Source organism: Pithys albifrons, chromosome 24 (assembly GCF_047495875.1).
Source record: "Pithys albifrons albifrons isolate INPA30051 chromosome 24, PitAlb_v1, whole genome shotgun sequence".
Classification (NCBI taxonomy): Eukaryota; Metazoa; Chordata; class Aves; order Passeriformes; family Thamnophilidae; genus Pithys; species Pithys albifrons.
The window spans coordinates 49,081-63,191 of record NC_092481.1 but is presented as its reverse complement, the minus strand read 5'-3'; the positions used below and the strand labels follow the sequence as shown (position 1 = coordinate 63,191).

The window sequence follows — 14,111 nt, the reverse complement described above, 5'->3', positions numbered from 1 at the left end:
AGGGGGCGGGCGCCGCGCGGGAGGGGGCGGCTCGTCCGCGCCGCGCGGGAGGGGGCGGGCGCCGCGCGGGAGGGGGCGGCTCGTCCGCGCCGCGCGGGAGGGGGGCGGGCGCCGCGCGGGAGGGGGGCGGCTCGTCCGCGCCGCGCGGGAGGGGGCGGGCGCCGCGCGGGAGGGGGCGGCTCGTCCGCGCCGCGCGGGAGGGGGCGGCTCGTCCGCGCCGCGGTCTGCTCGGCCCGTGCTTAGCCCAGCTCGGCTTGACGCCCCCAGGCAAGAGCCCGCAGGGCGCGGTCAAAGTACGTGGGGGGCGTCCTGGCAAGGATTTGGGCGTCAAGGCACCAGATATTTAAATTATTTTTCTGACATACAGGTTACACAGACTGCGCACAATAATGCATATAAAGCCTTGGTAGTACTTGTCCAAATCCTTTTATAGCAATACTGAGAAAAGTATAAAAATGAATAGTGACCCCTCTAGTACTTTACTCCCCCGTGTGTACTGCAGGCAGCCCCTTGGCTGTCTCCCAACAGCTGCTTTTTATGTCTGTGCAATGCAGTATCGGTGACTCTACTACGGTCAGCTCTGTTAAGTCCTTTCTAAAATAAAGCAGGCTGGCACAACACCACATGTTCCATAAAGTGATTTATTTGGCCACTCGCTCTGTGACTCCCCATTGCCTAATGCAGACAGATACTGCTGCAGGGAAATTCCCCAAATGTGGCTTCCTTCCTTTTTAAAAAAACAGGGAAGAATTCAAGGGATTTGCCACTCCTGGTCAAGTCACCAGGGATCTGCCACAGAGCCAAGCAGCTGCTACGGATCATCCCTGGGGAAGCGCTGAGGCAGGAGCTAACTTGGCATACAGCAGTGACTAACCCACATGGAGGACCATGAACTGGGCTCCTCAGTACAAGAGAGACATGGAGCTACTCGAGTGAGTCCAGTGGAGGACCATGAAGGAAATGGACTGGAACATCTGTGATACAAGGGAAGGGTGAATCCTCACTGTTTTACAACACTTTAAGCACTTCTTGTCATGGTTTTGCCCAACTCAGTTCATTCCAAAGGTAAGCACATCTCTTTTCTTGAGTTAGAATAAACCAAAAATGTTTTGGGAAATAAAAAGTGATAAAGCCCTACAAGGAATCAAATATTTACTTAGAGCCAGAAAACCTGCTTCTTATTTTTCTCTGTTAAAGACAGCATGGTGCTGCTGAAATCCACAGCTCACCCAGCAGCACTGGGGACATACGTGCCACACAGAGCACAGCAACTGCGTAACATGAGAGAGACAGAGTAAAAGGGGAGTTAAAGAATGCTCCTTTTTAGTCAGTTCTTGATATGGCATTTTAGTGTCAGTCATTGATCTAATTTCTACCAAAGTATAAGAGAACTACTCTATTTTTAATCATTAACTTTTAATAAAATAATGCCAACTTCATTGTCTCATTTTTTATCAGTTACCTTGGTTAACTATTTAGCAGAAGGACCTGTAAAATATATTGAACCCTAACATTTTCTGTAAGGTGGTATGTTCCTGAAGAAGAAATACTGCCAGGGCAGACAAGGCAGTGCCGCTCCCAGTCAGGCCTGCTACTGGCTGGCACTTTAGAGGGGAGAGCAGGTTTATCAGGTGACAGGGCCAGAGAAAGGCAAAGTGGTTTGAGATTCCCCTGCTCTCTGCCATAACCATGCTCAGATTCTTTTCAAGACGTGGGAGCACTTAAATTGAATTTCTCTCAAATAATTCATGTTAGTCAAGGTGCAGAATTTGCAAAATAACATCACAAGGCCTTACTAGCATCATAAATTTCAAAGATTTTGTATGAGCAAAGGGAAGCAGAAAACAACTGGCAACAAAATCCATGGAATTAACCTGTTGGCTCTGCTGAGAGCCCTGGCAGAAGGACAGAAGTCAGCCTGGAAGATTTGGAAAGGTATTTACTGGACTTTACTAGTCAGGGGAACATGGCTGGGCAGCCCCATAGCCTTGTGAATTTAGGCATGCACAACCGTTGTCCAATAAAATCCACACATCTGAAGGCAGTAATTTTAAAAATGAAAGCAACATCTCCTGGTTATGAACTTGCACCTGTGTTTTCTGAGGCATCTGCTGTCCACAGTAATTCCTTTTTTTTTTTAGGAAGTCAGTGTGATGTGGTGTTCCTTTGCTGTGGAACAAAACATTTCCCTGGTATGTCTGAAAGCAAGAACCTGGAAATGTTACATCTTCACTGTAAGACAAGTTCTGGCAGCACTTGGAAGGGAAAACGATGGCTACCTCATGGTATGAAAACAGAAATAGACAGTGAAAACTTTACACTTTTGTGGCCTCCTTTCCTGGTATCCACCTGTGCCAGGCAATTAGACCAGATAAACAAGCCCAAGAAGAAACTGGGATAAATAATGTGGATTCAAGGTGTACAGTTTTGATGCTGTGACACCTATTAACTCGCTGAGACAGCATTGCCTTTTTTTGGATGATAAACAAGTGGAGTTCAAAGACTGAAATACACTGTCAGTCTCTGAAATGGGCAAGATATAATTTCTGCCATGAGGAAGGAAATGACTGATCAGTGGCTGCACTGGTATCTTTCAACAGAAATATGAAAAGCTTGAGCCCACAAGTCCTAGCAGTGCACAGGGTGCCACTGCACCACAGGAAAACACTCCCAAGACGCTTTTGTGCAGCCCCTGAGGAAAACTCACTCACCACTTTGTAAATGCAACTCTTGGACTAAGGAGTGTCGCAGGACTTGTCTCCACATCTGGCAGACAGAAATGATGTCTGTCTGCACTATATCCCAGCCTATGGAAACAGCAGTAACTGAACAGCAGCAACCTACTCAACAGGCTCTGTAACACCAGATATGCACCAAGTACCAGCCTGCCCTGTGTGCAGTGGTGGTGATTTACACACATGCAGTAACTCATTTGGTAAGAGCAGATTTACTTCTGAGGAAGTGAAAGTTTCACTTACAAGTTGTTCTGTGGGATTACAGAATTGTCACAGAATTCACGTGTAATATCCAAAATTGTTTATGTAAAGTGGCGGGATTAAATTTTTAACAGAAAAGCTGGAACTCTGAAGAAGTTTAATACATAGTTTAAGCACAGTAGGATTATATAAGTGTAATTTTGTATGATTTAGTAAAGTTCTTTGGTGGCAAGTTTGCAGTAGAGCTTACATGAACATACAGGAAACGCAAACTCAAAGCCACAGATTTAAAATGAAGCAGAGAAGCTTCCACCATGACAGGCAGAAATTCTTTTGTTCCTTATTTTTGGACAACTTCTGTGGTCCCAGAATATTTCTAATTATAAAAAGAATTAATTCCCAAACTCCACAAGGTTGTTCACTGGCAATGATATATGAAGTATAAAGGAATCAATGCACACTTCTCTAAAGGGTTTTCTTGTGTATTATAGGTAAAACGGTCACTGAACTGTTACTCCAGGTAAACAAACTTCCACCTGTCAGTCTACCACCAACTGTCCAATGAAAGTGGAAAGGAAAACCTGTGTTTAAAAACCTTCAGGTTTGCAACCGTATTATAACAAGTCAAAAACTACATATAAAAAACCCTCTTAAGTCCACATTATTTACTATGTAATACCTTAAACAGTCCATTTACCAAAAGCTGCATCTAAATCATAAAGCACCACCTTGGAAATGAATTCCAATTCTAATGTTTAATTTTTTTTATTGTTTCTAGCCCACATAAACAAGCCATATTACCTTCCAAATTTCTTATGAAAACCTGTCAGCCTCAGGAGTCATCACAAAACTGTCTCCTGCCTTTTAAGTTTTCCGCTAATTGCTTTGGTAAAATCTTTCTCTCCCTGCTGTTCCCCATGTAGAAAGACCTTTACTGGTCTCTTAGGAGCCAGTTAATACATCACATTCAGTATCAGTCTTGCATTTAATCATTGCCATTTTCCTAACTATACTCACCATGTCTTAAGTTGCAGGAAGCCATCAATGACATCAAAACTACTTTTTAAAAGATTTGTTACATTTATTAGGACTAAACAAAGCCAAAGCTTGCACCCTGCCTGTGTCTCACCACTTCTCTGGTCTGTGGCATATGTACATGTATTTTCTGTATCATTTCATCCTGCATTCTCATCTCATTTCTCTGATTCAAAGCTTTTAAATGTTTGAATTCTTTATACTGTCATATTTGAAACTGGTTATCTAATAGAAGTACAGCTGCTTGACTGGGTCAAAACCTCAAGGAATTTACTATTTATGTGGACCATGAAAGGGACAGGTTGCTTTATGGGGTACTCAAACCCCTAGCAGGCTACTGGGATCTCTCTGGGCTGAAGCAGTCATCACATATCTATAAGCCTGCAGTTAATCTCTTCGATTCTGAGGGCCTTGAAGATTCAAGTATGTTAAAACATGACACAAGACAGACATTAAAAGGGGGTTTTTTTGTTGTTTTAAAGAGACACAAGTGACTCTGGAACACACTGAAATGTGTCTGACCCTGCTTACAGTACCTAACCTTTTGATGGTAACTTACTTCCATTTTTAAAAACTCATGGGAAGATTCATGCACCATATTTCTTTCATTACAAGAAGCTTATGGTTCAGAGAGAGGAAAAAATAGGAAAAGGTAAGCAATAAACTACACTTCTTTTGCTTTGTGTAGGATTTTTCATCTGACTTTAAGATGCCCAAATAACTTTTTTTCTAAGTGCAGTACAAAAATGCTGTTTCTGCCTAGTTTTGGTCAAACCACAGTTCAGTAGACAGCTTAATAACCGTCACCATTCCTGCACCTATTCAGTACTCATGGTCTGTTTTAAACCACATTTCCCGACGTTTTCTTAATTTCCTTTCCACTGCTGCTTTTCAGACCACAGTATAAAACCCAAAACACGCCAACAACACCCAAGCCCTAAACCAGTAAGAAGCTGATTACTGCTTGCTCATTAGCCTCCACATGGAGATGGGGAAATACCATTCACAGGGAACAGTGATTTTGAGCCTCATGATGTAGCCACAAGTGTGGCAAGAAATGAGATGCAAAACTTTAAGAAACATATCTTAAAATATTACCTGACTTTTCTGTTGAATCTTCCAGCTAGATTTTATTCACTGTCAAAAAACCTAACCAGGGAACTCAAAATGTGCACTGATACTTTCAGGTGACACAACTTGTTTGGAAGTCTGCCAACACTCCTCACACAGTCAGGTGGTGCCATACAGTTTCAGAAGCACCTTCTGCCTTTAAAGGAACAAGGATCTTCTTGTCCCTAATTGGCAAGTGCTTTCTGCCTTTACTATTATACTTCTTTCAAATCTGAAAAATGCACAGAGAATGTTGTAAAATAAAATGTAATGCTTTACTTTTCTGTATTTCATCAGTCTGATAAATTATCTACAAATGCATAAAACTTTAGCAACATTTTCCAATGCACTCAGAATGGTCCCAAACTCAATTACAAGTAAAGCACATTAAAGATTTACTGTACAGTAAACAAATGGGTGAAAAACTGTAATTTATTGAAACTCATAACTCAAAAAATATAAGATGCTGTAGTGTACAATATGTTACACAAAGCACCCTAGGGTGCACATTCAAGTCAAGTAATAATTCCATCACCCCCAAACCCTGGTACTCCCAGTACTTGTTCCATATACAATCATGCACATTTACTCTTCAAGAGGAAGCCCCCAGTATTCCGATGTGTTAAATAGCACCAAAATCAGCATTGTTCATTGAAAAAAATGGGGAGCTAAATTAACTTGGCCAATACTTTTGACAGGTATTATACATTCATGGAATTAAACAGTCTAAAGTAACCTAAAAGTGTGTACTGTAACAATTACTGTTCTAATTTGAAGTTCTCCCCATATAGCAGTAGTGGAGGCAATCTGCTCTAAGTAAAGCTACCTATGTACTTCCTACACACAGCTCATCTGCCTTTTTTGTTGGAAATAAGTCTATGAGAGGTGTGGAAAACTTGGATCTTTCAAGAACAACTACTGGTCGTAAGTAATGCAGCTGTTTTAAGGCAAGGTCTCCACAGTCTGTTAGGGCCTTGTCCAAGATTGCCCTCAGATTTTCTAAAGAAGGGGCAGATGAGGACTCTGACAGCAAGGGCTGGATCTCTGTTAGCTGTCCAGGATTATTCGGGGTTATTACATTTTCATCATTTACAAAGTTGTTTACTGGTGTATCCCCCTGATTGTCTCCCTCTTTCTGCAAGGTTTCTTCTATTGGCAACTGCTCTGGAGACTCCCATTCTACTACCTCATCACAATCATCATCGTCATCATCATCTTTTCCCTCACTTTCCTGAATAAATTTTAAAAATGAAGACTCAAATCCCATTGGTTTATATGTCTTTAAATCAAATGGCTTGGGCACCGGAGGCTTCTGAAATTTATCTTTTGTAGCACAAAGTACATTTCTTTTTGCATTCAGATTAACTGCACTATGCTGACATCTTTCTGGGCTTTTCTCTCTTGGCAACTCTATTTGTAAACTGGAGAAACAAGAGCTATTCTCTCTTTCACTGTTTTCAGAAAAATCTTCAGTTTTAGACATAGCTGTCTCCCTGACATTAGGTTCTTCCAAACAGATGTTCTTTGAGCTATGGTTATACTTTAAAGTGCCTGAATTCACAAAGGCACTGTCATCAAAACTCACACTACTAGGTGGACTTTGTTTTTGGTCTTCATTGCTCATGTCTGGAGGATCACAGGCAGGGTTTGGAACAAGAAGTTTGTCACTTTCTTGCACAGGCTCAGGATTAGCTGATTTATCCTCATTAACTTCTACACCTTTTTTATCCAAGTCTGAAGCTGTGTCAGAGCAAGACTGCTTTTCAATCATGATGCCACATTTAACACAAAGAACAAGTTTCCGAAGGTGCTGCTCTATGTACATGTTGGTCATCTGGTGTGTGCGCTTATAGTGCCTCACTATGCTGCTTTCCAGTTTGACAACAGACAGACACCCTTGGACCATGCAGGGATACTGGGTCTGGTTAGACTTCTCTTTGCACATTTGCAGGGCTTCCTCTTTTGTTTTGAAACTCAGTAAATGCTTTTCTCTACTTCTGCTAATTCTTCTAGCTTTTTCTTTTAATTGCTTCCCATTCTGCTTGCTTCTGTCAAAGCTGTCTTTCAAATAATTTTGCTCATTTTTATCTTCATTATCTTCCTCCTCTTTGTGATTTCCAAAGAGACTATCGTAATATTCATTGTGTCTGAAATACACATGTTGAGAATAGTTACTATAATTTGTGAAAATTCGATTGCAGCCATTAAGGTCACAATGGATTTCAAAAACTTTGTTTAATTTTTCTTCACTGGCATGTTCTTCTATTAGATGCTGTTTAAGCCTATTGAAAGTATAAAATACAGCAGGGCAGTGGGCTTGGTTACAAGCAAATCTGGCAGACTCAGCTTCAGAAAGCAGTTTTTGATCTTCTAAGATTTCATTGTGGAAGTCACTACAATGCTTAGCAAGAGCTTTAGAACACAGAAAACGCTTACCACACTCTTTGTGTTTGCATGCAAATATTTTTTTACATTTGACAAGTTCCCTTTTTGTTCTTGCTTTGTCTTTTTCTAAGCAGAGCTGTTCCTTATTGTACTGATGAACAGTTCTGTAATGGCGAATCAAACCTTTCTGGTTTGTAAATGCTGAGTTGCAGCTTTTATGTATACAATGAAATGGTTTGTGGTACTTATGCAGTATGTAACATAAGTTTCCTTTAGCAACAGTTCTTTTGCTTCCTCTTCCCTGTCTTGCTTCCAGTTCTTCCCTATGACTGTCCAGAGAAGCTACGTTAGTTGCTTTTCTTGTTACATTGTTGTCTGTCTCTTCAATGGACTCCAAGTCTGTCTCAGAACAGCAGTCATCCTTTTTCGGGTGGCACAGCTGTTCAGAGTGGTCCAAATGTTCAGTGAATCCAACACTGTTTGCACAGGCGGGTGCTGGAGCAGTCCTGTTTTTATGCATGTCCTCTGCACATAAACCTACATGATCAAGTTTTTCATTAGGACACACTTTGTGAGCGACCCTCTCGCAGCCAATTTGATGTTTGTTTCTATAGTGAATTCGAAGGTGTGTTTTTCTTGTAAACGACCTTTGGCAAATATGACACTTAAATGGTGAATACCGATGCTGAAACATATTTAGCTGAAGAACCATTTCCTTTGAATAGTTATGCTTTTTAACATAATGCATTAAGAGAGCTTCTCTGGTCACAAACTCACATGTACATCCTTGACATTCACAGAAAAATGGTTTAGCTGCCAGTTGAGTAAGGTATTGGCTAGGTAAATTATCTTGTTGCTCTTGAAGCTGGAATTTTGAGGTAGTTTCATCAACTAACTCAGGGCACTTGGCATCCCTAGATGAATAGCCTAGAAAAGGTTTGTGTCTTGAAGAATTCTGAATGTTAGCATTTTTTAAGCTTAGATGTTTCAAGCCTAACATTAGTTCCAACATGTTATCTTCAGTATTTGATTCTTTAGAACTGTCATAAAATGATGTTTCTGGGGAAGAAGGACAAGTTTCCTCCTTCAGACCATTGCTTCCTTTAGCATCTAAATCAGAATACACGCTTTTTGGAGAGTCAGCATTTGTATCAGAATTATGACCTAAGTCTGTATTCGTGTCTGTAGGGAATTTGCTGTCCTGAGCATCACTCAACAGATCAAGAAAGTATTTAGTTTTCATCTCCATATTTCTTTTACCTTTAAAGTTGTATGGATGGGCCCTTCGAAGGTGTTTTTGCATACTTCTGGAATTTTTGTGGATGGAACAGCAGCCTTCAAAACCATAGGAAAGGGTTTTGTCATCAAAGCAAACTGCCACATTGGAACACTGTTGTTTCACATTTGTTGGATGGAAGACTCCTTCCTGGGACACAACTAAACCTGGAACTGACTGGTTGTGAGACACTGTTTCAAGCAGCAGAGGAGATGCCTGACCTTGGCTTACTGTAGCATCTACCCTGTGCTCACCACAATGCAGGCTGCAATTACTTTCGCTGTTCAGATCCTCACTGTCAGAGAGAGATTCTTCCTTCACCTGTGAAATTTCCTGAGAGCCTGAGGGATGCAAGTTATCATTCAGATTGGAATTTTCAGATTGTTCAAGAAGCTGAGACTCTGGGAGATAACTGCATTTGTCTTTTGAAACTGACCCTTCAAGGTTCAGCATTTGCTTCCCTTCCCCATTTGACACTTGGATATTATGTGCTGCAAGATGATTCTGAAATTCAGTTTTTGAATAATAAAACTTTTTGCAACCAAAGAAGTTGCAGGTGTACGATGCATCTCTGAAGTGCTGTGCCTCGTGATGGTAAAGCTGTCCTAAGTCACTGAAAACAATATTACAGCCATTTAGCTCACATTTATAACGAAGATCATCATGTGTTTGTTTGTGATTGAGCAGCTCATTAACTGAGCCAAACCTGGCGTAGCAGTCCATGGACACACACATGTATGGCTGAGGCCCACAGTGCACGCGCTCATGTTCCCGCAAGTGGAAGGACGTCATGAAGTGCCGGCGGCAGAAAGCACACTTCTCCCTCCTGTTTTTCATATCCAAGTAGTGTTTTGCATTCTCATCATTGTTTTGATGTTCAGCTTTCAGATGTACACTTAAGTATTTAAACTGTTTAAACACTCTAGAACAATCTGTCCCAGGACATGGGTAGATGTCTCTGTCTTGCAGCTGGCAATTTTCCAGTTGGCTGAATGTGACATACTCATGTGTGTCATTGTCAAAGCTTTCAGGGAACTGTGACTGGTGCGACCTTTCCTGAAATGCTGGGGGTGGGCTACTGGAAGCTGATGTCTTCTGTGGTGATCTCTCTTTTCTCAGAATTATTTTCTTCTTAGGCCTATGTGTTCTACTAGGTGGCATTTTAACATGTTCCATTACATGTGGTACAAAAAATTCCTTTCTCTTGAACTTTTTAGTGCATACGGGACACGTATAAACACCATCTTCCATATGCATCTTAGAATGATGCAGTATTCTGGCCTCTATACATTCCCTTTTGCAGAGCACACAAAAAAACTTGTATTGAAGCCATCTCTGGTATCTTTCTGAAGAACCAATTGGTTTTTTTATTCTTGATTTTTCCTTAGGGTGGTTCATTGTGTCTTTCCCATCATAATATTTGTGTTCTTTTGTCTCATCATAGTCACTGAAGAAAGTTTCTAACATGTCAGTTTCATTGAGTGACATATAACAACCTGCATCATCTTCGGAATCAGAAGCTGCCTTCCCTAACAGTTTAAGGCAATGGCGCTTTAAAGTCTTCCAGTCCCAAAATTCAGGATCAAATGGCCAATACGCTTTCAAAGCTAACAGCAACTCACAGCGGAGTGAATTTGGAACCACTGCATTTTCTTCATCAAATTTTTGGTCTGGCTGCATATAGAGCTCTTCTAAAGCATTAAATCCACTCAAAGTTGGCTCAAGTAAAAATTCTGTGAGCTGACAGGCTCTTCTAACTTCAAGGTCTTCTGGTAAAAGGCATGCAATTGTTTTACACACTGATGTCTTCATTTCATCACTTCCACTGGATCTGATCTGAAGGGCTCTCACACATAACAAAACAGACACAGCAAGTCCCGCTTCTTCTGCCTGTTTAAAAAAAAAACAGAAAAACACAAACAACAAATGGTCACAAAACAAATGTATCTTTTCTTTGATAAGTACATTCTTTCTAAAAAAAGCCAAATGTGCAACGAGAGCTTCCAATAGACTAAGCCCATTCCAAATGCATTTGGGATTCTGAGCATCAAGTGCCTGAGTCACTGAGAACCCCCTAGAGAACTGTTGATTGTTATGTCAGGAACCTGTTCTGCTTTTCAAGTGATGGGAACCACTGCACACTTACTGCATTCTAGTTTAGGCATTAGATGTTCTAACTTTCTTAGATGTTCTAACATCTTTCTAACTCCTCTCTCTCTTAACTGAGTGACTCTCAACCATAAGACAGATGTCTAAAAGAGAATGGTGTAAATCTTCTCTGTACATTCCTCCTGCAGCATCCACACGGGATATTAATTTAGAACATAGGGTACTGTGTAATAAGGAAATTTACACAAATTCACTCCCTGGAACAAAATAACCTTCCAAAGTATTAGCAGTACAGTAGCAGAAATGACTCTTGATGAAGATAACTGGTGTTTCACCTCCAAACAGTTTCTGAGAAGTCTGTGCAACTCTGAGGTGCTGCTCAACAGTATCAGGAAGATACCTATACTAATCACATGCTGATTAAAGAAATTACATATTCCAAATTCTACATAGACAAAATTGAAAGTTACCTTGTTCCAAAGGCATATCTTTCAGCATAAAGAATCTGAATGCATGAAGTAATTATTTAGACATTTTTAGTAAAGATAAGTAACAGCGAAGATACTTATGAATAACTTAAGAGAGCTGACACGTGGCTACCACAACCATACCTGCACCAGCCCAGACTGTAATCATCCAAAAGAACTAAGAACTAGTTAACAGAATTAGCAAGCCCTTATACTCATCATTCACTGCCCACTGGCCATCATGCCGTGCTTTTTTAATTCAGTAAAAGTGTTAAAAGCTATTTCTCCAGGAGTCATTTTAATATGGTTTAGCAGGAAACAGAAAAACTTGGTATACAGTTACCAATACATTATGATTTATATAGAGAGTGCGCACTCATGCATGTCTTACAAGTAGAAATAGGCCAACTTCAGAGAAATTAGGACCAAACGTGTCTCTGTGCAGTCCCTGGTGGAATGCATCTCTGCCAAATTAGACTTTTAGCCTCTATGACCTGTCAAAAGGACAATCATGCCAATCCTTCTGAATCTCCTCTGACTCTAAGCCATGGCTTTGGCACTTGTGCTGCTCTTGTCAAATCACACTTAGTAACTCATTTGGGTCACAGTACTAACTCCAGCCAGTGAAAGAGACTCAGAGGCAAACAAATCTGAAGCTGAAGAGAATCGTAATTGAAAAAAAGGAATCTTGTATGTTTTATTCATCTTAAATCTGAATTAAACCATGACCATGACAGAATGCAAAGAGATAAACTGGAGAGAGCACTGTTTATTGAAATGTTCATAAAACTGAAGTTAATGTGGCAAATTCTACTTTACATGTGCAAAAACTATGCTGTTTGAAAACCTATGGAAATGGTGTTAATTCTAAGGAAAAATCCCGTATCTAATTTAAGGCCTAGGATCCATGTAACACTGCTACCAAAAGTTAAAATCCTGTGTCAGCTAGTTTCTTTTTCCCTCCATTAAAGTGTGCCTGATTATTTTTCATTCCTAACAGCCCTCCACAAATTTACTATCATATAGCAACTGGACACAGGAATTTATAGAACAACCAACTGCAAGAGTCAGTGGTCACACTGAGCAGTCAGCCATCCTGCAAGGGTGGTGGCCAAACTATCCTGCAGCTTTGCTCACAAGAAGCATGCTGGATTGGCCTCCTGAGATCAATTAAAGTCTTCCCATTAGTACTTAAACAGAGATGACAAGTTTATAAAAACTGCTGTCAAGCATCTTCTGCACTTTTCTGTGACTTTCTAAAGAGAGGCATCAGAATAGAAAGCATAAGTCCAGATGTGATTATATTACATATTTTGAGGAAGTGGTATTTTCTTAGAATACAGAAATATGAGACATTCCAGTCAAGTCTACAACTCTTAAAGATGCTGCAGAAAATTCTTCTGTGCCTCGTTTCTGAACAGGCAGCAGACCAAAACACAGCTATGCTTTGTTTGCAAAATCCTATCATGCTGTACTTTCAAAGTAACAAACCTACCCCTCCCATAGTGATTGAAGATCACTTCACAGGATCAGGCTAACACAAAACTACAGTGGCAGGCATTTTCCAGAGATTTTTGTTAGTACATTATTTGGCACGTAATCAGAAGGCATGAATAATGAAGTTATATTTCTTGTCAGTTCAGTAGAATTATTAAGAAAATAATAAATTCATGTAAACAGTTCTGGCTGCATCCAAAAAGTTGGGACTGTAGTTTACTTACTTCAGACTGTATGACTCTTATCAAGAAAAATAGATGCTGTAGTGTTTTGGCAATGATGCCAAACTGACGACATCTCTCCAAAAAGGAATCTAAAGAAGGATCTATTCTTCTCTGCAGCTTGCTCCAGAAAAGTGTCAGCTCCCTGCAAAGAGTTGAAAGCAGAAAGTAAGAACACTGCAGACATGCAACTTGTGCAGTCACACACTTCTGTTCAGAGCTGACTCCAGGAAAAATGTAAATGTTATTCAAGGACAGCACCCACTTCAATCAGGTCCTGATCTCTGAGCAACGCTGAAGAGAATTGTTCCTGTGCCTCACTCCTAAACAAGCACCAGAACAAAACACAATGTATCTCCTAATACTGGGGAAAGACATGGGTTAATCGCACTTAATGCAGGCATCTATAGCTGCATGGACCTCGTTTCTAGACAAGGAAAACAGTCACACGCTTGTAGAACTCTTACTTTTCACACAGAAATTTAAAAAGGATAAGATGAATCATAATAGCAAATGGCCACTTCTCTCCCACTAGGCAAGTAGCTTAGCTGCTGACACCTGCAGCCAGGTGATGTGGCTGCCACTAGAAGGGCCCTCCCAGAGAACACCCTTTGCAAAACATCATATAAACAATCTGTAAGCTGAGGGTCGCCTGCTGTCTCTGAGCAGTTATATGCTTTCCTACTCATACCATGAGAGCACAAAGCTGTTCTGTTAAGCAATTTATTATAACCAAGACATCACAGCCACTGAAGAATACAACCTGTCACTTGCTGTTGTTTAGCCACCACATGGAGTGCCCAAAAGTGTTACAGTGATAGGACCTCTATCTCTTAATATCACTTGAGAAAAACTTTTCTCCTCTTCCTTTGGTAGAGCAAACTTTACCTTTGTTAACTTACCTACTGTGTTCATCAACTACACACAAGGCTGCAAGATGAGTCACAGCCTTGAGAACCAACCATCAAGAACATGCACCCAGGCTAACTTTATACCAAATGCTGGCAAGGTTCTTCCTCTGAATTACTGCAATCCTACTTCTCAGCGCTAAGGAAGGGGAATGGGAATCTATCCT

At 40.7% G+C, this 14,111-nt stretch overlaps 1 protein-coding gene across 2 annotated transcripts in view; it reads right to left on the bottom strand.

Moving 5' to 3' along the window:
* Positions 1-5,495: 5,495 nt before the first annotated feature.
* Positions 5,496-14,111, bottom strand: part of RLF (RLF zinc finger) — a 48,151-nt gene continuing 39,535 nt past the window's right edge. For both annotated transcript variants that reach the window (XM_071576781.1, XM_071576782.1), the window contains 2 exons: positions 13,040-13,181; positions 5,496-10,632 (listed from right to left, as the gene is read on the bottom strand). In XM_071576781.1, coding sequence (XP_071432882.1) covers positions 5,908-10,632; positions 13,040-13,181 — 4,867 coding nt within the window. In that variant the 3' untranslated portion in view covers positions 5,496-5,907. The remainder of the gene's footprint in view (positions 10,633-13,039; positions 13,182-14,111) is intronic.